This window comes from Physeter macrocephalus, chromosome 20, assembly GCF_002837175.3.
Source record: "Physeter macrocephalus isolate SW-GA chromosome 20, ASM283717v5, whole genome shotgun sequence".
Taxonomy (NCBI): Eukaryota; Metazoa; Chordata; class Mammalia; order Artiodactyla; family Physeteridae; genus Physeter; species Physeter macrocephalus.
The window spans coordinates 47,803,098-47,829,681 of record NC_041233.1 but is presented as its reverse complement, the minus strand read 5'-3'; the positions used below and the strand labels follow the sequence as shown (position 1 = coordinate 47,829,681).

Genomic DNA, 26,584 nt, shown 5'->3' with positions numbered 1-26,584 from the left:
CTCCTCCATCCATCTACTAGAGATTCCTTTCTTCCAAGCACTTGGTCCATCTCCCTCCAAACTAGCTCTCTCTCTTTGGCTTGTCATTCCCTGAGGGCCTCTGTATATTGTAGAATGACTCTCTGTTGTTAGCCTTTCCCGTAGCAAAACCTCTAAGAGCGTGGACCCTGGCATTAGATTTATGTGGATTCGAATCCCAGCTCCCCCACTTTTTAGCTCTTATCCAATCTTGTGCAAATTACTTAACCTCTCTTAGCCACAATGTCTTGTTCTGTTAAATGGAAATAGTACTAACTTCATAAGATTTTCAGCACAGTGCCTTAGAGCACAGGGGTGCATAATAATATAGCTAGCTGTTAATTCAATCAGCTTCTCTCAGCAGGATGAAAAGAAATCTGATTAAAGTAATTCACTGGAAGATGTGAATGGCAGTAGGTTTAACCCTCCTAGAGAGAAACTTCTTTTTCCAGCGCATCCTTCAATCCTTGATTGGTGGCGGGATGGGAAAGATGACATAATGCCTTCCTTTCTCCCCACTTCCCCCCTCTTAGGAGCAGGTGAGAGAAGCTGGCAGACAGGTGGGTAGGCCCGTCACAGTGCCCTTGTCTATTCTGCTGCCCTTTTGCATTCACTAAATGCCAGAGGGAAGGGACAAGCAGTTTAGCACCCATTTTCCACCCCAGGACAGGATTTGTTAATATTTTCTCTTTGTTGGTGGCCCATCATGCCTAATGGAATCACGGGCATGGGAAGCCCAGTGGGTTGTATCCTCTGCAGCTTCCTCCTTAGAGGCCCCTTTTGTTCTGGGAGGAAAGGGAGCTGGCCATACCTGCAAGGATGTGCACCCCTGAAGGAAGTCCTTCATATCCCCTCTATGCCCAGGTCAGACAAGGCACCATGCCCTACCAGCGGTTCCCCAAGCTGCCTGTGCATCGGACTCCTATGGGGACCGTTTACATTTTACAGTACACTCTGGGGTCCCATCTGGCTGAGGCCTGGGATGCAGTGTCAGTTCTCTGCCAATCCAGGCTGCCGTTTCTTCACCCGAACCCTTTGTGGGGCAGTCTGTCTCTTACTTAAGAACCGGCTCGAATATTCCTCCCCTGGCTGAGTACTTTTCTCTTTCCTCTGGACTTTCCTGCCTGGTGGACTGGCCTTTTCCACACTGGGCTAGAAGGTAATCGTGTGTCTCTCTCCTTCACTAGAATGGAGCTCCGTGGGGGAGGGAGCATGGCTTACCCACTTTCGTGTCCCTGAATCTAACACAGTGACTAACACATAGTAGGTACCAGGACAGGTTTATACAAAATGTAATGTGTGTTTTGAATCACTCGATTTTTTTTAACTTCTAGTGCACTGCTTATTATACAGTAAAATTCTCAGTAAAAACTCTTCAGATGAATGAGTAGGACACAGCTGAGAGGCCTGAGGTTGCTGAGGTGCCATTTCTCAGCCATGTGCCTTTCCATGCCAGCCCCTTTCCTCCCCTGCTGGCATTTCCCACGAGAAAGCCGTGGGGTCTGCCATATGCTTTGTAGTTCTTGGCCCAGATCCTCCAGATTTGAAAACACCTGGCTTTTCAAGAACAGATTCACTATTTTCTTCCTATCTGGTGCCATCTTTTATATCTGTTCATTGAGCTTTTGTATTCAGCTTGAAGTGAGGGATGGGGGAATCCCAACAAACAAAAAGAGAATTAGAAAAAAAAGTGACTTCAATCTGCTCCCTTCCCCTGTGACAGGTGTCTTAACAAATCACTGAGTTTTCTCCACCACCCCCTCCCCCGACACACACTGGATGGCTTTGCTGTCACCCTGGGGTCTGCATGGTCTGGTTGTGCGTGTGTGTGTGTGTGTGTGTGTGTGTGTGTGTGTGTGTGTGTGTGTGTGTAGCTGTGTTCTCTTTGTCCTTGTGCAGTTACTTTCATTTTGTAGGTACCCAGCTGACTGTGGCATAGAGTTAATGGATGTCCACAGATTACCCCTTTATGTAAACAGTTTATTTAAATTCCAAAGTAATTAAACATATTTTCTTTGTCTCTTTTTCTGTTAAACAGACACTCTTTATAACCTGATTGCAGTAGTGGTTGTTTTAGGCAAAGCCAAGTCCATGGAAATTCAATGTATGGGGCAAATATAGGAACTTTGGGAAACCCTTCTATGGAGTGTAGGGTGAGGAGTCTGGGAATGTTTTAAGCCTCGTGCAGGGGTGAATGGTAGGTACGGGCTTCAGTGGGCGTATTTGCAGGTATTGTTGGAAGCCCCTCAGCCACCATAATTGGCACACGTGCATGGCGGGCACACATGCATGGCGGGCACATGCCTGAGTTGGCCGCCTGCACTTTCCTGGGCTTCATGCTCACCTCCTGGGAAAGTGTCAGTGGCTCCTAATTGCCTGTGGGAATCCAGAAGTTATTTATTGGTGATGCTTAAAGAGTTTCCTGGTATATCTTCAACTTGCCAACTCCCAAATTTCTCCCTTGAAGCCTTCTGGGGGGTTAGGGAGGGAAGTGCAGAGAGATTTCAGGGGAATTTGAAATATTCCCCACGAAGAAAAGGTAGGCAGAGAAAAACAAATACCGTATGCTAACACATACATATGGCATCTAAAAAAAAAATGGTTCTGAAGAACCTAGGGGTAGGACAGGAATAAAGACGTAGATGTAGAGAATGGACTTGAGGATATGGGGAGGGGGAAGGATAAGCTGGGACGAAGTGAGAGAGTAGCATCGACATATATACACTACCAAATGTGAAACAGATAGCTAGTGGGAAGCAGCTGCATAGCACAGGGAGATCAGCTCAGTGCTTTCTGACCACCTAGAGGGGTGGGATAGGGAGGGTGGGAGGGAGACGCAAGAGGGAGGAGATATGGGGATATATGTATACATATAGCTGCAACGAACTGTTATACAGGAGAAAGTAACACAACATTGTAAAGCAATTATACTCCAATAAAGATGTTAAAGAAAACAAAAAAGAAAAGGTAGGCAGCTGACTCCTGGTCCCTGAAAACTAGCACCTGACCCCCCTTCCAGCTCAGTCCTGGCCTGGCTGCCCCACTCTCTATCCTGCTCTCCCCTCCTCGGTTCTCCCACCCCCAATGAAACCCGTCCTCCTTTCTCAGGACTCTGCCCTGTGACTTCGGCTGCACAGCCTCAGGTTTTCCACTAAGTGTCTGAAGAGGCACAGGTTGGAACCAGCACAGGGAATCTGGCCCCCAGCGTGCTTTCCTGCTGCCTCGCTCTAACTCTCCTTTCCCCGGCGGAGACCGCCGCAGTGCGGACGTTCCTTCTCTCTTCCCGAGGACCAGCAGGAGCGCCTCTTGGAACAAGGCAGTCCTGCCCCACTGGTCCCCCATATGTTGCCAAGGTCCTTTCTCGGTTAGCCTGACTTCCTGGTCTTTTAAGGTCAAGTCTTCTTCCTCATGGCTCAGCCCCAGAGCACCTTGGCTGGGTGAGAAGTGTCTTAGTGTGCCCAAGGAAAACATACAGCTCCCAGGCGCCCTTCACACAGTGTACATAGTACAGTTACCACTGAATGATAACGCTACCTCAGTCTTTGGTTTCTGTTCCATTATTTGCTTTGTGATCTTTTGTGACTTTTCTGATTAGCAAGATATCATGTTTGTTTTGAAGCTTAGTGCCGCTAACTCCTAAACGTGATTGCTTTCCAGGTCCCAAACCAGTTGTGTTCCTGCAGCATGGCTTGCTGGCAGATTCCAGTAACTGGGTCACAAACCTGCCCAGCACCAGCCTGGGCTTCATTCTGGCAGATGCGGGTTTTGATGTGTGGATGGGGAACAGCAGGGGAAACACCTGGTCTCAGAAACACAAGACTCTTTCAGTTTCTCAAGATGAATTCTGGGCTTTCAGGTATCTTTGAATTGATTATGACGGGGGTCTTTTTCCTTGGTACCCTCAACGTAGACACTGGGGAGGCAAATAGATGGGAAACTCAAGATCATATGATGGGAAACTAATGGTTTATGAAAGGTTTTACACCTTGTTAGGAATTTAATAAATGGCAGTAAGGTAAATTATAATAAATGATTACATTTATGGATTAGATTCAGTAAGGGATTTTTAGTTATTTTGACATTCCTGGTGGTGTGGGTGTCGCTGTGTAAATTGTGTACCATACCCTTCTCCCTTCCTCCATAAACACGTCCTGCAAATATTCACTCTTCTTATTTCTAGAAGTTCTCTTTTCTCTCTTACTTCTGGCTATACCAGTTGATCACTGCATGATATTAGGCATGTGGCATAAGCCCTGTGTCTGTTGCCTTTTTGTAAAATGGGGATAATAAATACCTTCCTCGTAAGGTCACTGAGGGCTTAAAGGAGAGGATACAGGGAAAGAGGCTGGCACAGAGCCTGGCACAGCGCAAGTGGTGGTTACAGTCGGTACACATGCCTACAGGTTCAGGGCTGTGTCTCTGTACCAGGCATTAGAGAAAGTCAGCACCATGACTCCTTCAGGCTTGCTTCCCCATTTGTAAAACCAGAACCAACCCGAGGCCGTGAAACACAGGAATGAGAGCTTTTACCAAAGGCATGTCCAAGATATACTTGTTGTTACACTATTTGTAATAGCGAAAAATTGGAAACTACCAAATGCCCATCAGCAGTGAGTGAACAAATAAAGTGTCACGTAGTTACACAGTGACCAGCCGACAGCTATATGTGACGGCAAAGATGAAGTCAGATGCAGAACGATACATGCTGTTTGATCCCATTCATAGAAAAGTTCCCAAATGGATCAAACTAATTTATGGTTTAAGAAAGGAGGATAGCGGTTATTTTGGGGAGGCGTGGTTAGCAAGGAGCCCAGGGAGGCTTCCGCAGTGCTGGTAATGTTCAGTTCCTGTGCTCAGGGCTGGTTTACCCAGCTATGTTCACCTTGCGATAACTCATCAAGCAGCGTACTTGTACGCTGTTGTATTTGTATGCAATGTCTCAATGAGAAATTTCCTTTTTTGGATCACAGTTACGATGAGATGGCAAATTATGACCTACCAGCTTCTATTAACTTCATTCTGAATAAAACTGGCCAAGAACAAGTGTATTATGTGGGTCATTCTCAAGGCACCACGATAGGTATGTATAAAATAAAGATGGGAGGTTGATATAATGTTTTATTACAGTTTGTGTTCATTTTTAAAAGTGAAATATAAAACAGTAATGTTCAGATAGAGTTTTGTGTTTGTTTTTTAATGCCAGGCAGAAATCATGAATAGGGCAAAGAATTTTGGTAATATTGAATCTTCTCTGGAAATTCAGACAAACATAAATAGATGAACATGGTGTATGGTTCCCTTGATTAAAGAAATCAATGTAAACCACAGCCTATTACATATTTTCCTAGTTTAGTGATATGGGGATGTGAGAGAGTAGAAAACAGGAAGGTGTATAAATGCAGAGACTTTTATAAAGAAAACAAGGAAATACACTGATTTTTTAAAGTGAAGTGGAATGAAGCTAGCTACAAGGATGCCATAGTACACTTTATTTACAAATAATTTTTAAAAGTCATATATATTTTTAATTTATGCTGATGATAAAAGTATTGTGTGTTCATTGTAAACAGAAACAGAAAATTTGGCAAAGTTTAAAAAAAATAAAAATTGCCTGGAGTTCTCTGGTGGCCTAGTGGTTAGGACTTGAGCTTTCACTGCCTTGTCCTGGGTTCAATCCCTGGTCGGGGAACTGAGATCCTTCAAGCTACGTGTCGTGCCCCTCCCCCCCACCAAAATGCTCATAATTCAAGCAAACAAGAGTTCCTCTGATTAGGGACTAGAGACCTGTCCCATAATTTATTTAATTCCCCCGTTAGTGTTTACTATGACTAATATCTTTGTGTTCCTGTCACACAGTCTTCTTAGAATACATTCGTAGAAGAAAACTATGATATGAAAGGTATGAATGCTTTGAAGTGTCTCCTTATACGTGGTTAAGTTGCCTTGCCCTCACTACCACTCCTCTTTGTCAGCTTGAGAGGCTTTAAGCAACAAGTAACGTGGACATAATTGCCCTTCTTATTAATGGACTTAAGCATTTTTTTCATCTATATTCCTTCTTCCATGACTTGTCCATTGGTGTCCTTCGCCCCACTGCTTTCAAAATTGACATTCTGGGGCCAAGTTTAAGGCAAGAAGTGACCTGAGAGGAAGCTAAAAGATTTTTTTTTTTTTTTAATGCTTGGCTTATTTATTTATTTATTTTTGGCTGTGTTGGGTCTTCGTTTCTGTGCGAGGGCTTTCTCTAGTTGTGGCAAGCGGGGGCCACTCTTCCTTGCGGTGCGTGGGCCTCTCACTATCGCAGCCTCTCTTGTTGCGGAGCACAGGCTCCAGACGCGCAGGCTCAGTAATTGTGGTTCACGGGCCTAGTTGCTCCGAGGCATGTGGGATCTTCCCACACCAGGGCTCGAACCTGTGTCCCCTGCATTAGCAGGCAGACTCTCAACCACTGCACCACCAGGGAAGCCCCAAGCTAAAAGATATTTTAAAGCTAGAGAATTCTAAATGTGTAAGTTCCTTTCGAGTCCTTGGCGACTGCTTTGAGTACCTTCGTACATCATTCTCAGTGATGGAGGGGAGCAGTAGGGGGTGGACACAGTGGGGTGGCGCTGTTAGGAATAGTCTTCGCTTCCCTGGCTTACGTCACTAAAGGAACGGGAAACATCTGGTTCTAGCAACCTGGATTTCTTCCAGTGCATATGTAGGCTGCAAATCGAAACAAGCGCTTAACAAAACTTGATTTACTGGTTTAATCAAACTCAGTGTTTGTGCGCATAGGAGTTCAGAGGCCCTCATTTCACGAGTTTCGCCTCCTGGCATTGCTTGCACAGTTCTCAGATTGCCACTAGAAGGCGACACGCATGCCTGCCCTTGCCTTTTCAGAGAAAAGTCCCAGAAGATGGAATTCTGTTATTTTCCTTTTGTTCCCACAGGTTTCATAGCATTTTCACGGATCCCGGAGCTGGCCAAAAAGATTAAAATGTTTTTTGCCCTGGCTCCCGTGGCTTCAGCCAAGTTTGCTACTAGCCCTCTAGTTAAATTAGGACGTTTTCCAGATCTTCTCATTAAGGTACTTGGATTCCCCCCTCCTCCACTCCCTTCCCTCACAGATTTCCTTCTTGGTTCTGAAGAATTGGCCTTTAGAGGAAGAAGGTGTGCCTTCCTCCCCTGTGTTTTGCTATCAATGGAACAGTGGGTTTTCTTCTCTCCGTGGTTTTTCTTTCCCCTTCACCCTTACTTCCAGATCCTGGGGAGTCAGGGAAGGTATCCTTAACTCCACACTGGAGCTCCCTGTTCTCGTGGTTAACACATCAGTGCAACTCCCCACCCACCTTACAAAGAGAGCACGAGGAAGGCCAGGAGAAAGCAGCTTAAACCTCCTTGAAGTTGCCCTTTATTCCATAGGGTGGGTCCATGCCTAGGAGTAGGCAGGAGATGGGAGACAGGCGATGTGCTATTCTACATGCCCGACCCTGACCACACTGAGGGTGATCTATTGTATTTTATTATATGGCCCCTAAGCAGAGGCCAGTAACTTCATCGGAGCTCAATGTGTGAACCCTCCAGGCTTTGCTCAAGGAGGAAGCAGTTTTTATGAGGAGTTGAGAGCCAGCTGAGGCCAGATGGTCCGTTACACATGCACTATCTATGTTTTATGTATGATACGTTTGTACACACACATATGAAATCCTATACAGAAATATATACTTATACATATCTCTCGGCCATTTAAGAAATATGTTCAGAGGACATATAGACTATACTCTGACCTCAGGATCTGACTCTTACATAAGATGGGATTCTCTGTACCAGAGATCAGACAGGCAGGTAAGATGTGGGCCGCTCTAACCACATTTATTTTAAATACCTTGGATAACAGAAGCTTCGATTTTCATTATAAACAATTCGGAGGTTACAAATAAAGTACCCTTCAACTACCAAGGCTTCTCCTAGTGCCTTCCTCAGAATTAAGCACCGTGCTCAGCCTGGGGTCTTTTCCTATAGACGTTGTGTGTGAATTTATATACCTATATAGGTCCAGAGAGAAATGTATTGTTTTGTTCTAATATAGACAGTATCCAACTATGTAACTTGAGTACCTTGATAAAGACCCTATTCCAAATAATGTCGCCTGCTGAGATACAGGGAATTAGGACTTCAACATATCTTTTTCGGGAGGGACACAATTCAACCCATAAAACTGCCTTTGTAGGCATTTGAATTTTTTACTCTGCTTGTCCCTCCAGAGGGTAGGCATCAGCGAAAGTGTAAATTTTAAGGAGACAAATTCGGGTTCACTATAAAGAAGATCTTTTTCCTATTTCCTATTATACATGTACACGACGATCTGCCTTGAGGGCATAGTGATTGCCCCAGAAATACTTGAGCACAGGTCCAGGGGCCATTGGTAATGCCTGACGTACACCAGGAGTCAGCAAACGTTTTCTGTTAAAGGTCCAGATAATAAATATTTTTGGCTTTGTGGGTCATATGGTTTCTGTTTCAACTACTGAATTCTGCCTTTGTCTTTTTTTTTTTTTTTTTGGCTGCATTGGGTCTTCGTTGCTGTGCGTGGGCTTTCTCTAGTTGCGGTGAGCGGGGGCTACTCTTCATGGGCTTTCTCTAGTTGCAGTGAGCGGGGGCTACTCTTCATTGCGGTGCGCGGGCTTCTCATTGCAGTGGCTTCTCTTGTTGCGGAGCATGGGCTGTAGGCGCGTGGGCTTCAGTAGTTGTGGCACATGTGCTCAGTAGTTGTGGCTCACGGGCCCTAGGGCACGCGGGCTTCAGTAGTTGTGGTGCACGGGCTTAGTTGCTCCGTGGCATGTGGGATCTTCCCGGACCAGGGCTCGAACCCAAGTACCCTGCATTGGCAGGTGGATTCTTAACCACTGCGCCACCAGGGAAGTCCTCTGCCTTTGTCTTGTGAAAACAGCCAGAGACAATGTGTATAGAGAAAAGCATGGCCGTGTTCCAATAAACTTTATAAAAACAGGCAGTGCTGGCAGAGGAGGCATGGGGAGTTATTGTTTAAATGGGTACAGAGTTTCAGTCTGAGATGTTGAAAGAGTTCTGGAGATGGATGGATAGTGGTGATGGTTGCACAACAATGTGAATGTACTAATGCTGCTGATCTGAACACTTAAAAATGGTTAAAATGGTAAATTTTGTATTAAGTATTAAAAAACCCCAAAAGGCAGTGGGCAGGATTTGGCCCACTGGCCAGTAGCCTCGGATCAGATGTATGTGTCCTAAGCAGACACACTGCTGACCAACCACAGTTTCAACTCTTTCTCAGAAGGCACTAGCAATCCATCCAAGTCAGATGAGACTTTGGAGATGGCCCTGGGATGAGGGATCATTCAGGCCCCCTCCCACTGTAAAAGTCTTCTGTGGACCTATTTGATTTTTTGCCTTCTTTTTTTCATTTGAGACTTTAAAACACGTCTATGACATCTGCTATTGCCTTAGTAAACGTATCGCACAGGTGTCCTAGTTTGAATGCCCACTGGTTGCCATTTCTCTTCTGAGGCCATCCGTGGACACGGTTGGCATGTGTCTGCTTGTGAGGTGGGACATGGAGGCCATACACCGAAGGAGATGCTGAGATATTCTTTTTATTTTGCAGGACTTATTTGGGGTTAAAGAATTTCTTCCCCAGAGTATGTTTGTGAAATGGCTGAGTACCCATGTTTGTACTCATGTCATTCTGAAGGAGCTTTGCGGAAATGTCTTTTTTGTTCTGTGTGGATTTAATGAGAGAAATTTAAATATGGTATGTATGTTTACAATAACACTTGCTTTAAACTGTCACTGATTTTATTTTATCTGTAAATGTGCTTCTTTGTGTTGGAGGATGTGGGAGAGGCAGGAGTGACCTCATTAGAGCTCTACAGGCTCTATCATTTAAGGGATATAAGAATCAACCTTGGCAGGTGCCTGGAACACCATTTGTGGCTAACCTCAGGCCAGCCATTGTCAGCTTCCTACATTGTACCTATGTGGAAACTGTGGAATGAGGAGATCGGTCATCATTTAAATTGCAATATTTATATTTATTCTAGTGATCTTTTTCTTCAAAATAATTACTATAAATGTGTTTAAATTTGGAATGGCCATTTACACACACACACAGGCACATACCCACCCATGTATATATACATTTATTTATTTATTTTATAAAATGTAAACCCTTGGCCAGCAATGTGCTGGTGTTTCTAAATACATTCATAGTTTGTCATGTTGTATTTTGAAAACAGGTTTTAAAATTCTGGAATGAAGGCTTTAGGGAATTTTTAAGGGATGTTAATTTTTCTTGTTTCTGATGAATAAAAGCAAGGTATGACTGTTGTATAAAATTTTGGAAATTCAGAAAAATATGAAGAAGAAAATAGAAATGAGCGGTAATCTCAACCAATACAGCCCCACGGTTACCATGTTGCTGCATATCCTTCATGTGTATTCTGTGTGTGTATGTATGGTTATTCATATTTTTACAGGACGTATTTGTAGTCAAATAATTTTTTTTCCTGCTGTTAATCTCACGTATTTGAGATTGTGGCTCTGTAGTTTTTAATGCTTCAAGGTGCGAACTGTGTTTATTATCAATGCCTCCTTCAGGCTGTTTTCATTCTTTATTTCCACGTGTTTATTTTGCAGTCTAGAGTGGCTGTGTATGCCACACACTCTCCTGCCGGAACTTCTGTGCAAAATATGATACACTGGAGCCAGGTACGCATTCCAGGAGTACAGTGGGGGGTTTGTGGAACATCGGCCTTAGAAAGTTCTGTGCATTCCATGAAGCAAATAGAAAGATAGTCTGCTTACACATCTGAGCTGCTTTCCTTCCTGAGTCCTGGGCTCCTCTCACTATGTTTATGTTGCTTGTGTTATCCTCCCTGGGGCAGACTGTACTACGGTGTGAGTTCACCAAACAGCTATTGGGGTTGACTTGTTTGTTCTTTTCTTCCCCCTCCCCTCTGTCAGTTTTTCATTGAGTCCCGGATTTATCTTATTTCTGTGTTGCTCCAGAAAGCAAGATTTTAGAGCAGTTTTGGAGATAGAAGCTGCTATTTCAGCATTAACCTATGAACACTGTATGCCTGAAACATCAGTGGAGAAACAGAGCTAAATCAGTCAAGGATATAAATAAGAGACACTAAATTTTAAAATAGAGTTGTGATTGTATGATCACACATCACAAAAGTATGCATGTTCATTCTAGAAAATTTATAAATTACATACGGGTATAATAATAAAAATTCTCATAAGGTGAAAAATAAAATTGTTCTGTAATCTGACACAGAGATAGAGAATGTGTACCAGGGATATAAAATGTCTCTGCATTCTACCCCATATCTCTTGCTGCGTATCATTTCAGAAAGAAGTGGTTAAACATATAGATAGAAATCATAATTGTAGAAGTAGATTGATTACTTCTTACTCTTTTATAGCTTTTTTTTTTTTCACCTGACAATATGTCAGGGCCTTTTTCTACCTCAGGACATGTTTTTGTATAATTTTTCCCCCCAAATTCTTTTTAAATATGAAATAACTCACCATTTAAGCTTCAAACCAAGATGCAGTGAGTGCCTTGGATAGCAATTTTCAAACAACTGGCAGTCACTGCCTGCATCAGAATCATGTGAGTTGCCTTTAAAAGTACACTTTTTAATAAAATCTTATTTTTAAAAAGTAAGGGATATTGGGTTCGTGGTAGAGCTGTTGGATTAGCTACAATCCAGGCTTTTAAACACAAAGACTCTTGTGTCCCATCCCTAGAGATTCTAATTCATTTGGACTGGAGTGTGTATTCCTTTATTTTTTAAAAACATCTTTGTCGAGGTATAAGTGACATGCAGCATTTAAAGTGTACAATGTAGTATGTTTTGCCAGAGATACACACCTGCAAAGCCATCACCACAATCAAACCAGTGAACGTATCTGTCACCCCCAGAGGCCCCCTTTAATACCCCCTCCACCCTCTCCCATCTGCTTTCTGTCACTATAGGTTACTCTGAATTTTCCAGAGTTTTGTCTAAATATAATCATACAGTATATATTTGCTTTTGTCTGGCTTCTCTCAGCATAATTATCTTGAGATTCACCCAAGGTGTCATGTGCATCAGTACTTCATTTCTTTCTGGTGCTGAGTGGTGAGAATTTATATTTTTAAAAAATTCTGCCCATTAGATTCTTCTGCCCAACCGGATTTGGGAACCTCTGATCCGGGACATCACTGGCGCTTTGGTATCCTTCCTCAGTTGTCCCAGGAACGCTGTCAGTTGAGAGTGCTGTCGGTTAGCTCTCCTTGGGCTCATCCCTCTGGAACCAGGCAGGACCCGGCCTGAGACTTTTAGCCCCGTAGTGACTGTAAGGCCTAGTGTTAAGCGTCAGTGACTCAGTACCAGAGTTTGGCCTAGAAGAGGGGCATCTGGAAGGCAGGTAGCTCAAGACATGCTGAAGAGCACACCCTTACCTCTGAAGGAATGTCCCGAAACCTTCAGAAGTCCTCAAATGTTCACTCCCAAGTGTCCACTCAGTCCCCTACTTTTCTCCTCAGGCACTTCTCCATCTAGAGCCACTTGTTTTTTCTGTATACCCTGCCATCAGAAGAGGCTTATCTCTCTGAGCATTTTTACCCTCTTACCTAATGGACGTTTTTCAGTGAGGTCCAGCTTCTGTCACCTCAGGGGTCGGTGCTCCCTTGTGTGGAGGACGACTGAGCTGAAGGCAGTTGCTGAGCGGCCTGCACGTGGTACCCCACGACCCAGCAGAGCACAGGTGACCGCTAGCCCTAGCCTTTCAGGTACCCTTGGGAGTGTGGTGGCCAAAGCTGTCAGACTACCCTGTTGCATGTCCCAGCACTGTAGTCCTCCAGCCTTTTGTGCTGCAGGCCCCCGCTGGCGTTGGGTTTGCCTAGAGCTCTTGGATTGGCTGCAATCCAGGTTCCAGCCCTTTTCTCAAGCAGCTGACTGGCTCAGAGGTTGCTGGCTGTGGATCAGAGCACCACTCTCAGGCCCAGTGGTGACCGTGTGGTTTCAGGTCCTCACCGCATTGCAGTGTGCACCACGAACTTTTCTGAAGCCCAGATTCCCTGCAGAAGTCAGCTCTGCCCTTTTTTCTTCTGCCCCCTGTGTCATCCCTTTGTTAAGAAAATGGTTGCTTTGTGCAGCTGTTTCATAGGATCTTCTTGATTCTCCCTCCTCTGGGCTGTTGGCCAAGGGCTGCCAGCCAGGGACTGCCACTCTCTGCCTACCCAGGACATGCTGGGGCAGCAGCCCTGGTCCCTGCTGGGAGAGGCTTCTGCTGAGGGTGTGCGGGGCCTGGATGCTGGCAGGCTTGAGGCCTACAATTCAGATGTGAAGTTGGGAGGTTTCCGTGGCAGGAGTTTGGGGGTGCCCTTAAAGGCCATTCTATTCATAGTAAATTTTGAAATGGATCTTTTGTATAAGTAATTAGCATTCAGTTCTCAAAGTTGTAAAACCTAGTTCTTCACTGTTTTTTTTTTTTTAATTTAGCTTACAAATCTTCTTCTCTTTATAAGCCTCACACGTTTCAGAGACCCTCTGGAATCTCTAGCCCCCTTGCCAGCTATGCCCAGAGCCCAGCTACGTGCTCCTGTTTGAAGAAGGCCGGTCCTAACATATCTTTACAGTGCTGTTTAGAATTATTTAGGGTGCTATAAAAAAATACAGTTTCTTGGGTCTACCCAAGACTTGTTGAAAATCAGAATTCCTGAGGGTATTGCTCTGGGATCTGCATTTTAATAAGCACCTTGTAAGATCTGATGTTCTCTATTGTTTGAAACCTGCTGCTTAAAAACAAATGCAAAATATACATTAGCTAGGCTCTTCAAAACACTGTAAGAGACATTTAGTAAAATTTTTGTTATACATATATGTTCATTATGAAATTTTAAAAATATGTGAGTACAAAGAAGAAAATACATTACCTGTATGTCTACCACCAGGGATAACTATGATTAGTATTTGCATATTATAGGGGAGGTAAAATTTTTCCTTTACCCTCTTCGGGTTTCTGACTGGGACTGCCATAGGACAAATTAACTGGAGAAAAGCATATGGATTTTATTTACGTGTACATGGGAGCCCTCACAAAAATGAAGACCCAAAGAAGTAACTAGGCCTAAGTGCTTATATACTAAGTTGAACAAAGAGTAGCAGTTTTAGGAAAGTAACTAAAATATATGGGGAGACTTACAAGACATGAGAGTTATTTTCACAAGGTCTTTTTATATAGATTTCTCTCAGCTTCCTCTTTTAGACTCTGGTGATGAGCACGCTTCTTCCTTCTGGTATAGGGAGGGCTTCTTTCACATGGGAGTTTTGTGTTCTCCTTTTAGAGAGAAAAAGGAAGGTCAGCGTCCTCTTCACATCTTCTGTTTTTCAAGTTGCTTTAACTCAAAATAATCATTATGCCAAAGCGGCATATTTCGGAGTGGCATGTCCTGAACTCTTACACTGTAATCTTATAATTTCTTGGTATAATTGTTTCCATTACAGAAGAAGGATTATGCTACATGCAGTTTTTAATAATTTTATTTTTTATTTGATTAAACAGCATTGTATTTCTGAGGTGCAGGCTAAGTTGCTGTATCAAAGACCTTAAAATACAGCATCTAAATAAATAGTTTTCTTCCTCAGAATCCAGTCCAGACATCAGTGGCACACAGTTGTGACTGCTCCAGGAGGTCATGGAGTGACCCAGTTCCCTCTGCACTATAGCTTGGCCATCTCTGGGGCGCTGGCCTCTTCTGCCTGGGTGAAACTGGGTCACGTTCGTGGCAGTTCAAGCCCCCAGGAAGAAGGCACATGAGGGATATGGTCCCTACCCTGGCAGCCATGTGCTTAGCAGAAACTTTAGAAATTTTATTACTGAAAGGAAGAAGGCAAGAATGGGTACTGGGGGGCAAATAGCAGTCTCTGCCATAATCAAAAATGCTTTTCCTGGTCAATAACTACACTTAAAAATATTTGTAACTGAGGACAACTTTTTATTGTTTGAATTTATTATTATTATTATTACTACTACTATGATAGGTTTTTTTGGCAATAAAACATTCTGGGATAAATATGCTTTTTTGTTTGTTTTGTTTTGTTTTTTTGTGGTACGTGGGCCTCTCACTGCTGTGGCTCTCCCGTTGTGGAGCACAGGCTCAGTGGCCATGGCTCACGGGCCCAGCCGCTCCACGGCATGTGGGATCTTCCCGGACCAGGGCACTAACCCGTGTCCCCTGCATCGGCAGGCAGATTCTCAGCCACTGCGCCCCCAGGGAAGCCCTGGGATAAATATAAATATTCTTGAATTAGAGATCTGTCCTTACACATTAGTCAGATGACTTCCTTAGGATACAGTCTTAGTAGACTTAGTGATCAGAGGGTAGGCATCTCTTTAAGACTTCCAAATATGTATGGTACTTTAGAAAGGTTGAACCTATTTACATTTTCATTACCAACAAGATGTTAAAATAATTTTTAAAATAATTTTAAAATAGTTTAAAATTAATTTAAACTTAAAATATTCATATGTGGATAAAGGTGAGGTGGAAATGCTTATAATATTAGGAGAGACTTTAAAAACTGTCTCTCCTAGTATTATAAGCATTTTCACCTGACCTTTATCCAAATAAGATTACCACTTAAGTATAGCCACAGTGCATGTTCAATTTTACTTTCTGACTTTTCTCCACTTAGTACTATTTATAAAGTTTTTCTTTCTATTGTATTATATTTATATTTACGACAGTGGCATACCATGTTTATGTTGATATAATATAATGTATTTAACCAAGTATCTGTCATTGGATGTTAGCTTATTAGCAGGTTTTTGTTACTCTAAATAGTCTTCTTCACATTTCCCTCCTTCTGAGATGCCCTTTCAAGGGCGTAGTTTGAAGTCCTGTGACGCTGAGCACAAAAGTCAAATCTGAAGTTTAGCCTGAACTCTCAGCACGTCTTTCCTGTGTTTCTACACTCACTCTGGGTGCTTTATATAAAATCCAAAGACATATGTGAGAAAGTGACAAGCTGATGTCTGTCTATGGGGGCAGAACAACTTGCACTGATATATTTTCACTGGCAATTAGAGCTTGGGAAGAGATGCAGTAACAGGTGCTGTAAATTCATATCTTATTCTGCTTGTTAAATGTGCTGCAGGTATTAATATCTGTCATTTGCAATGGCAAAAGCAGATGCTAAACATTCCCCCGTAGTACCTCATCTCACACTGTTGTTTATTGTATAAAACAGTAGAATTTTATGCAATTGATAAGAACTGAAGCCAAAGGCAGTTCTGACAAAGAATGCCTAGGTTTTTCCTGTTTACCAGGCGCCACCCTCTGGCCAAAGCTTAAACAGTTTCCAAGTCATTTGGTTTGCCAATTTTGGATTTAATTCTTGACATATTTTTAACTGGGGGATATAGAGGAGGTATGGCTTTGCATTATTTAAAAATTTATGAATAAGTGACTTTGTTAATATTTTTATATCATGCTATCCTAAATAAGCATACATTTAAATTTCATATACAATATCATTTCATGGCTCTAGTATCCTCAACTGATTAGAATTGTTCGGTGTGCAGTACAATTTGGTGATTTTACTGGTACTGGTATTCAAGAAAAAGTGTTAACTAAATGAAATCAGTAAAATATTAAATAATATAACTAGGCAAATCGGATGGATATATAGGAAATATGATGGAGATTATATGTAATATTACATATACAATTAATGTATTTGCATACTAATATAAATATATTTATCCATATAAATACACGTTAATATATTAATCCATATGTTATACGTAATATGTATTTCTTTCCCAAGTGAGATAGTTAACTCTTTGAAAAAGTTTAAGATTCAAATTCCAATTAAAGAACATCAGCATAAAGTTTATCCAACGGATGCAGTGCTGCTCCAGGATCATTTACAGCACATATGTGTAGCTGCTTTATTGTGTCATGTAATAGCTACTTTCCAATCATACAGTGAGAAATTGAGTCATTTCGGAAAGGAGAGCAAAATTATGCCGTTTTATTTTAAATTGCAGTTTGGAAATTAAGAGTGAATCTGGGTATCGGTGTAAACTTGGTATCTGAGGGGGTGGCTAACTCTTGCAACCTGTGATGCTATATCAGATTCCTGTGTTAGATAACTTTATTTCTCCCCCAATTATCTTCTGTCTAGCTTATTAAATTGCAGAAGTTTCAAGCCTTCGACTGGGGAAGTAGTGCCAAGAATTATTTTCATTACAACCAGGTAAAGTCTTCAGAGTCTTTAGAATTAAAATGGGCCCTGAAAACTCATCAAGGAAGCCAGCCTGAGTTATGAGGATTCTGGCTGGGCTCAGGTGCCGGGGGAAATGGTCGGGAGGGTTGACTAGGTAGCCTTTGTTTTCCCCCAGTCAATTCTAGAACAACCTAAGCATCCTGGTTCGTGCTTTGGACCTTGTCCTTTCCCTGGCTCTGTATAGTCATCTCTGTCATCGGTCATGGATAGTGATCAGGCACACAGACGTTAAGAGTCAGACAAGCCTAGGGCTGTTACCTGGTGGCTGGGGGGCCTTGGCCAAATTGCATTGCCCAAACCTTTTCTTCCATATACAAATGAATTGACCACTTTTTGGGTGCTAAGGGCTCTAAAATGTGAGGCACTCTGCTCATGTTTTTCTTATTTAATTATCAGACTATCCCTGTGACATAGATGTGATGATGATTAAAGAGGAAGAAACAGAGGCTTAGGGAATTTCTATGACTTGTGTCACACCCCAGAGGGAAGGGAGGTGTGGGTATGACTCCAAAGCCCCTTCCCAACCACTTGGTTTGGTTCTACAGCTTGGCATCAGCTTCCTGGGAGAATGACGCCTTCCTCCCAGGGGATGAAACTCGTTACCTTGCCCAGCACAGGGTAACAACTCGATGGCTAGCAGTTGTAACGGCTAGTATTCTTTTCTTGTGGGTTAGGCTTCTTTTTGTTCTGGTAATAGCACCTTGTAAAGTAAACAGTGATTTTCAAAATTTAGTCTTTGACTCTCAGATCAGATTTACTAATCAGTGTTTACTGGGGATTGTATTTTCGTCAATTAAAACAACAAAGACAAAGCTTTCTATGGGTTTTCATTACAGAGTTACCCTCCCTCTTACAATGTGAGAGACATGCTGGTGCGGACCGCTGTCTGGAGCGGGGGTCAGGACTGGCTCGCGGACGTCAGCGACGTTAATGTCTTACTGACCCAGATCTCCAACATGGTGTACCACAAGCACATTCCTGAGTGGGAGCATCTTGACTTCATCTGGGGCTTGGATGCCCCGTGGCGGCTCTATAATGAAATGATAAATCTAATGAGGAAGTATCAGTGAACGCCAGACTGGAGCCATTTATTGTCAAGTCATGTTAAACTTGTTTGCTTAATTTCTCTAAATATACTTGTTTTCCTTTCCCAGGCGTTTTGTATTTTTATATCCAAGAAACTTATGCCATTGAAGATACCCAGTTCTCTCCAGTTAGGATAAGAAATGCTTTCGCTTTTTTTTTGTTTAATCAAACAAACTGCCCGCAAACCTTTGATCCTCTCCCATGGGGAGGAGAGTGGTCTTAAACCTAAGGAGGGGTGGGGGATGGTTTGGAAATCCGCAGTTTCCACTGAGCGAGGCTGTGAGTGGAGACTGAGCCCTGATTAACCCCATTTGCAGGTAGTGGATGCAGGTGGGACCCTGGATTCAAGGACTGTCCATCAAATGCTCTACTTGAACAAATGAAGCAACCAAAGCTGGCAGAGACAATGCCGTAGGGCCCCCAAAACATAGATTTAGGGGTCTAATGTGATCTCACCCACTACTCTGTAAGCTTGAAGATACATCTTACTTATACTCTGTATGCCCAGAATCTAACACAAAGCCTGGAATATTAGTGAGTTAATAAATATATGCAGACTGACAGAATGTGTGACAAGCGATGGACTTTGTCATTTAGCTCTATGAAATTAGATGCACAAGTAACATCTGGGAGGGTCTGAAGTGGAATCTGATTTTTCATGGCAACTAAAGTGAAATTGTAAAGAAAAGAGTAAAATTGTACTAGATGCGAAGGATATACGTCCCCAGGAGGATGCCACTCTCCCCACTGGCCTTATGTCCCCCTAAAGAAAGAACAATTCTTTCTCCTTTAACCAAGGCAAACTGGTTTGGCCAACCAGGTACAAGATTCTTGGGTCAGGGCCAGAAAGAACAGGACAGTGAGTGGATGTTTTTGTTTGTTGTTTTCCAGCAGTAGTGGGAGACAGCTCGTCAGAGAATGGCTTCTGTGTCGTAGGTGACTTGGTTTCCCTTCTTTGGTTGCTGCCATGGAGTCTCCTTCAGGTGCCCTTGAGAACTTGTGGTCAGTAAATCTGCCACTCAGACCACGGGAATGAATGAGCAGGGGCCACATTCACTATAGAGTCCACCTGTTGTTGGAGTGTTTTTCGCTTCACCTCCTTCCCAAACTTTTCTTTGGGGATTTTTCTTCAGTATGTGGGCCAGTCCAGAGGTGGAGATGTTGCATGGTGGTTTTTGCTACAGTTGGATTACACGGTGCATTTGCCTTTGTTGCTGGCCTCTTGCTCCTGATGCAGCTGTGTAGGCTTTTACATCCTTACAACCCTAGCTGCATTCATGTAGCTTTGTTTCACCGTTGGCTGACAGTGCAGAACAAGATTGGACCCTGTGCCTTGAGAAGTCCTGTAACAGGTTGGGAGGAGTTCTGACTCTGTTCTTTTCCACTGGGTTTGCTATATATTCTTTTGAGCAGAACACAAAGATCTCCACAGACCTCTAGGGCAAGGAGAAGACTAGTTAATATTCTGTCAACTTGGAACTCCAAGATCTTGGGTTTACTTGGGTAAAGCCACTACATGAAGTCACAATTGAGAATGAAGTCATTTTTTTCATTCGCCATAAGGGGGCACTCTTGGCTCTGCTTCTTAACCTTTTCTGGGCTAGGCAGAGAACTTTGTTGATTTAGGAGCCAACTGGTGACTTGAGGACTGGTAAGACCAACCGTGTCTGTGTTCATTTCTGTCCAGGATTATAACTAATTCTTGCCTAATTCGTCATAGCTGAAAAATGTTCTCAAAGAATACCTGTCCCCAAATGGGACATGAAAATAAAAACTTGCCTAATAGCTAAGAGTGGTCAGAACCTCAGACATGAGGAGGAAGTGGGGAATGCTTTAACCAAGGCTTCACACTTGTTAAGACTGTTGATATTATCTCCAAACAATGATTATTTTGTGTTTGTGGGTATGAAATGTGTTAATTTTTTAAATGTATACCTTTAAAGTATCCTGTAGTTTTAACTCATTTTTTTTGACATATGGAGAGATTTTCAAAATGTGACCCCTGAAGGAAGACATCAGGTTATCATAATTCTGATTTTAAAAAAGTTTGTCAGTGATTCATTCAAGAGTATTTATTGAGTATTTATTGTACTGTGCAAGGTACAGATTTCAAGATCAATTCCAAACTAAACAAGTAAAACCTTCTCTACCAACTTGGTTTAGTAGTAGTAAAACAAATACTTCGCATTTTTACACTGTGCCTTCCGGGGGTTTTGAAGCCTTCTCCTAAGGCTTTGATCTTTACAACACCCCTTTGACGGGTAAGGTGAGTATTTTCTCTGCTTTACAGGCAACGGTATGCCTTTTAATGGGGATGATTTTATATGCTTTAAATATTTTAAGCAGGTTGTTGAGAGTTCCAACAATGTCAGTAGAAGCACCCACTTACATGTGACACAGATGGATCAAAATATAAAGAGAACACTTTTAAAACCAAATATGTATCAGCATGTGTGTCAAATAAGGCCATCAAGGACTCTCTGGGGGGAGCTTATACCCTCCCCCCCATGTTCTTCATCAGCATCCCCTACTATTTTGGTGTTGATAATTATTGTTTTCTGAGTCTCTTGTAAACTGCCCTATAAATGCAACTTCGATGCCCCACTCCAACACCAAACTCCTCCTGTAGAGGTCCCTACCTTGAAATTGACAGTGACCAAGTTCTGCTCTCAGTTTGGCTCTTACTTCCTATTGAACCCTAGCTAGTCTTGACTTTTCTGAGACTGAGTCTTCATTTCTACAAGGAGGGATTAGATTTTGATCTTTGAGTTTGCTCCACCCTCTATGACTTTTACGTGTTACAGCTGTGAAATGTTAAAACACTTATCATCTCTGATACCCAGGAATAATCGTTTCGGTTAGATAGATGCCAACACAGTCTCACCTAATTATGGAAAGAAAAAATAATCGCAAAGGCCATGCAAAAAAAGAGATTGTGTCATTGGTAAAGGGTTTTTCCAACTACATCTTATATTTTTCTTGTGGCGGGGGGCATTACACGTTGTCTTTTGGTGAGTTGGTACCAAATAGCTTTGAGATTGTGTTAAATATGCACAGACCTGATTGGTGTACTCTCAGAAAAGCGACTGGATCTCTGTCAGACCACACCAAGACAAAAATACACAGAAGTCAAAACCAACTGGAGAAGCACAAGAAATAGTGTGGCCAAAATCCTAATACCATCACAAGTCAGTAAACACCCCCTTCTATGGAAGACCATCCCAGTAAGTAAGTAGACTTAAATGATATCAACCAGTGCCCCAGAATAAATGATTCCTTTTAAGCCTCGATTTAAAGCCAATATCTTCTAAAATGGGCATTGAGTTCACAGATATCTTTTGAACCTCATTATGTGCAAGGTATGATGCTTGACACTGTGGGAAAAAAAATCCTGGAAGATAGACTCTGTGCCCTAAGAAGACCTATTCATCTAGCAAGCCATTAACTAAATTTTGTGTAAGTTTAAAGTGTTTAAAGGAGCATGTTTGCCAATGCAGGAAATGGCACCACTTAAGTCAAGGCTAAATAGGGCTCAATTTTATTTGGGGCCATTAAGTGATGCTGGTTTTGATCGGTCAAAATGTTGTGCCTACTGTTTCAGCATCCTCCATGAGAGAGAGTGGACAACTGATGAGATTTTAACTGACCACTTTCCCTGAGACAATTGCATTTGTAGATAGGAGGACACAGACTTCTGTCCTGGGGGGCTTCATGGGCTGGAAAGGCAGAGAAGCTGGTGGCTATTCTTCAAAGTGCTGCGAATAAGAGGGGAGAGCCTGGGCCAAGCAGGCTGAAGCTGTGGCTTCAGGTCTTGCTGCTCAGGGTTTTATGGAGCATATTCTAACAGGCTTAGGGATAGAGGATGGAAGAACCAAGTAAGGAAAAGAACGGTGTTGGTTGAGGCTGGGGCCTCAGAGGAGGCAGTCCTGATAGCAGTCTATTAGCTAAATCCAAATTAAGCAAATGAAGCCACCCACTTAAATCTGAGAGAATCCAAAGCATTCAAGCATGAGAGCTGAAACCAAAGAAAAGAACAGCATGTGCTGAATGGAAATTTGAAGGTTGACTTAATTTCTGTGGAGGGCAAATCTGAGTGATATTTTACTTCTGAACAGAATTCATTTGTAAGTCTGAGAAAGTGAGCTTTGATGGTCCCTCTGGAGCATTGAGGGGCCCAAGAGTGAAGGCTTAGCAAATGGCATAAGAGACATTCAATAGTGTGTAATTCTCAAATAAACTTCTTAAAAATCACCCCACCCCACCAACACCCCCCAAAAAAAGTAAAGGAGAAAAAGCCCTCCTCTTCTCTCTGAGATGCTGCTTGAGTTATACAAAATTCAAAGGTAGGGTGATGTCTACCAGGAATGGGAAAGAAGAAAGTGCCTGGGTTGTCCTAAAGGTGAACTGCAAAGAGCAGTGGAGGAGGGCGAAGATTGAAGAGAAGCCTAGAAAGGACAGGCTGGCTAACTGGGAGAAACCCTCCCAGCAGGGAGGCCAAGGGCCTGCATGGTACCTGTCTCTGCTACCATCCAGATAACCAAGCAACATCAGAAAATTCACCCGCTTTCCTTTTTTTCATTGGCTGTCAAGAAGCTCAAAGCTGCTTCTGAACATTTATCTGATCAAGACACAAGCAGAATATCAATATTCTTATGACCAACTGAGTTTAAAAAAAATTAAAAAGACTGCGGTAGGGCCAGAGGCTGGGGGTTCCAGAGAATGGGCATCTAAGGAATATCCATATTCCATTAGTGGCAGTTCAAGGAGGTTCTGAATTATGAATTGACCTATTATGGGGGGGGTGTGTATACATACACATAAAACATCCCATATATATCATATATTAATATATATGTTATGAAGTGGACTATTACTTATCATATATTTTAGGCCCATATATTGGTCTCTATTTTTGTTGTACTTATTTCCTCATAGTATATGGCTTTATTTCTTTTATTTCTCTTTACATAACTTTATTTGATTTTAAATGCAAACTTCCTCAATTATTCTTTAGGTAAAATGTGGAGTACACATTTAAAATAATATGTCTCATTCTGTAACTCTGTTCCAGGCACTATACTTTTACTTCTGTAAGACCATGGCAATAATAATCTTGGCAGTATGGCAAACCCTGCTCTTCTAAGGGCTGGATGAAATCACTTCAAGTAAACACTTAGTTAATGCCTGGCAGACGTTACATAGTAACTTTAACATTATTATTAGTTTTCTCATTTAATGCTTGCAGTAGCCTCATGCGATGGCTACTATTGTTATTTCCCTTTGGAAAGGAAGGGGTGATAAGAATACGCAAAGCTTCATGGAGAGAGGCGCTGGCCCCAACCTTATTGTCTGTGAGGCAAGAAGAGGCAAAGCTAGGGTTAGGAGTGATCCCTGGCTTCGAAGTTTCCGTCCCAAACTTCTATCCTCTAGGTGCCCCTTGTGTCTGGCTCCCGGGTCAAACGCGGAGGTTGCTTTTCATGCAAGTTCCGGGGTCACCCCCTACCCCCGCCCCGACCCAGCAGAGCTCTCCTTAGTACCGACTTATTCAGGCTCAGTCCAGACCAGTCGACTCCAGCTGAGGGTGGAGAAACGCAGAGGTGAGCGTGGCCTCGCCGGTGGGCTCTCTGAGCCTGGGATGGTTTGGAGGAATAGGCGTCAAGGATGTGGGGCAAGTTGGCGTCGCGAAGCCAGCAAGGGAAAGGTAGGGAAGGCGTGACATCATCTGTTCAATCAACAGGCTCCCCTGAGGCTTCCAGAATGCAAAAATATTCCCTTGATTCCTCAAAGTGGATGGTTTACTGATTTCACTGCTTCCACCCCAAATTGAGATGCAGCGGCTTTTAGCCAGATCTGGGCAGGCTCTGGATGTTAAATCCAGACCTTGACTTTTTTTTGTCTTTTTTTTTTGGTAAAGTGAAGGATAACAGTCGCGGTCCCCTCTCTTCCCTCCGTGCCTCCAAGTTCCCGTCGCTGGTCTGGGCGACCCCGGCGCGCTGCGCCGCGAAGGGACGACCCGCCCGCCAGATTGTGGGGCTCCTCCAGGGGAGTCTGCGTGAGGTGGGATCTGGAGCACTCCGCGAGCTGGCGTGCATAGCTCCTCACCGGAGACACTGAAACTGGAGGAGGTTCCCGTCCCGCCAGTCTGATTTCCTGCGCTGCTGGCCGCCGCGCGCCGCCGAAGACCCGCGGTTAACTCTGCGAAAGGTTAGTTTGCTGATCACTGCTGGTCAGATCAATACGGCGAGAGCAGAAAGAAAAGATCCGAAATACGAAAGGTACGTGGCTTTTAAAAGTTGTTTTGTTTTTTAATGCAGTTACACTTGTATCTTTATTAAAACACATAGACGCAATTTTATGTATGTATTAAAAAACACAAGTAATTCTGCATTGATTGCAAAGGAGCTCTTTCCGGTGATGATGGAAATATTCTTCGTCTTGTTTGGGAATGGTGATGATCCATGAATTGAGTTGTCAAAACTCGTAGAAACTCTACACTGAAGATCTGTGCATGGTATCATGTGTAAATTGTACATCAATTAAAAAATCAGGGGCTTCCCTGGTGGCGCAGTGGTTGGGAGTCCGCCTGCCGATGCAGGGGACACGGGTTCGTGCCCCGGTCTGGGAGGATCCCACATGCCGCGGAGCGGCTGGGCCCGTGAGCCATGGCCGCTGAGCCTGCGCGTCCGGAGCCTGTGCTCCGCAACGGGAGGGGCCACAACAGTGAGAGGCCCACGTAACGCCAAAAAAAAAAAAAAAAAAAAAAAATCAGAACGTAATCCTGCATGCATAGAAAGTACTGCGTGCCATTGCGTAACTGCATACATGAATGCCGATTAAATGCAGCTGTAGATGAGTACTTACAGCAACTAAGCGCAACTCTGTTGGATTATTTAATTACGCAAGCTCCCCGAAACCGGGAAAGGGAGAAAAAGGCGGCTGACATCACTCGGGGCGGGGCCGAAAGCCCTAAGAAAAGTCGGTAGGACCCGAGCGGCCGCCGCTGCTAGACACCACCTCATCATGAGCAGCCACAACGGCTCCGAGTTCCACGTCCTCTGCAGCTCCGGCCAGCTGTTCTTGCAGCCCCTCTGGGACCGCCTGAGGACCTGGGAGGCCCTCATCCGGTCGCCTTTCTTCCCCGTCTTCTTCTCCATCACCACCTACGTGGGCTTCTGCCTGCCCTTCGTGGTGCTGGACGTCCTGTGCCCCTGGGTGCCCGCGCTACGGCGCTACAAGATCCACCCGGACTTCTCGCCGTCGGCTTGGCAGCTGCTGCCCTGTCTGGGGCAGACGCTCTACCAGCACGTGGTGTTCGTGTTCCCCATGACACTGCTGCACTGGGCGGCCAGCCCCGCCCTCCTGCCCCCTGAAGCCCCCGAGCTGCTCCAGCTGGTCCGCCACGTCGTGCTCTGCCTGCTGCTCTTCGACACCGAGTTCTTCGTGTGGCATGTGCTGCACCACAAGGTGCCCTGGCTGTACCGGAACTTCCACAAGATGCACCACCAGAACTCGTACCCGTTTGCGCTGGCCACGCAATACATGAGCGTCGGGGAGCAGTTTTCCTTGGGTTTCTTTGACATGATGAACGTCTTGCTGCTCCAGTGCCACCCGCTCACTGTCCTGACCTTCCACGTGGTCAACATCTGGCTGTCGGTGGAGGACCACTCGGGCTACGACTTCCCCTGGTCCACGCACAAACTGGTACCTTTCGGGTGGTATGGGGGTGTGGAGCACCACGACCTGCATCACTCCCAGTTTACCTGCAACTTCGCCCCTTACTTCACACACTGGGACAAAATACTGGGAACTCTGCGGTCTGCTCGAGCCAAGTGACATGCAGGCACCCCTCCCGGCATAGTAGTGTGTGCTGTGGTGAGGAGTGGGTGTACCTCAGGCATTGTGCATTTCACCCTTGAATCGGAGAGACACACTTGAGGTTGCTTTTTTGTTTTATTTGCTGGAAACTTATAGAGAAAATCTGATGTATTTTTCACAGTCTAGTAAAGTAATTTATGTAATGTTTGTATATCAACAATTATATTCTTGATGTGGAATTCTAGCTCACTTCAATAGCCTTGATTTCTGGGTATAAAGTATCCAAAATCACTGGCATATTTAAATAATCTCTAAAAGGGTTTGTTTGTAGAACAAGGAATTTTACTCTGTTTGAA

The 26,584-nt window shown here is 43.7% G+C and overlaps 2 protein-coding genes across 4 annotated transcripts in view; both read left to right on the top strand.

Annotated features, from left to right (window-relative positions):
- LIPA (lipase A, lysosomal acid type) overlaps positions 1-18,476 on the top strand; it is a 105,671-nt gene extending 87,195 nt beyond the window's left edge. For all 3 annotated transcript variants that reach the window (XM_024121229.3, XM_024121230.3, XM_028480953.1), the window contains 7 exons: positions 3,676-3,874; positions 4,989-5,098; positions 6,951-7,087; positions 9,644-9,790; positions 10,675-10,746; positions 17,226-17,297; positions 18,164-18,476. In XM_024121229.3, the coding sequence (XP_023976997.1) occupies positions 3,676-3,874; positions 4,989-5,098; positions 6,951-7,087; positions 9,644-9,790; positions 10,675-10,746; positions 17,226-17,297; positions 18,164-18,397 (971 nt within the window). In that variant the 3' untranslated portion in view covers positions 18,398-18,476. The remainder of the gene's footprint in view (positions 1-3,675; positions 3,875-4,988; positions 5,099-6,950; positions 7,088-9,643; positions 9,791-10,674; positions 10,747-17,225; positions 17,298-18,163) is intronic.
- A 6,714-nt stretch (positions 18,477-25,190) lies between these two features.
- Positions 25,191-26,320, top strand: CH25H (cholesterol 25-hydroxylase). The gene has a single exon (XM_007100977.4). The coding sequence runs from the start codon at positions 25,434-25,436 to the stop codon at positions 26,244-26,246; it is 813 nt and encodes a 270-aa protein (XP_007101039.1). The 5' UTR covers positions 25,191-25,433; the 3' UTR covers positions 26,247-26,320.
- Positions 26,321-26,584: the final 264 nt, after the last annotated feature.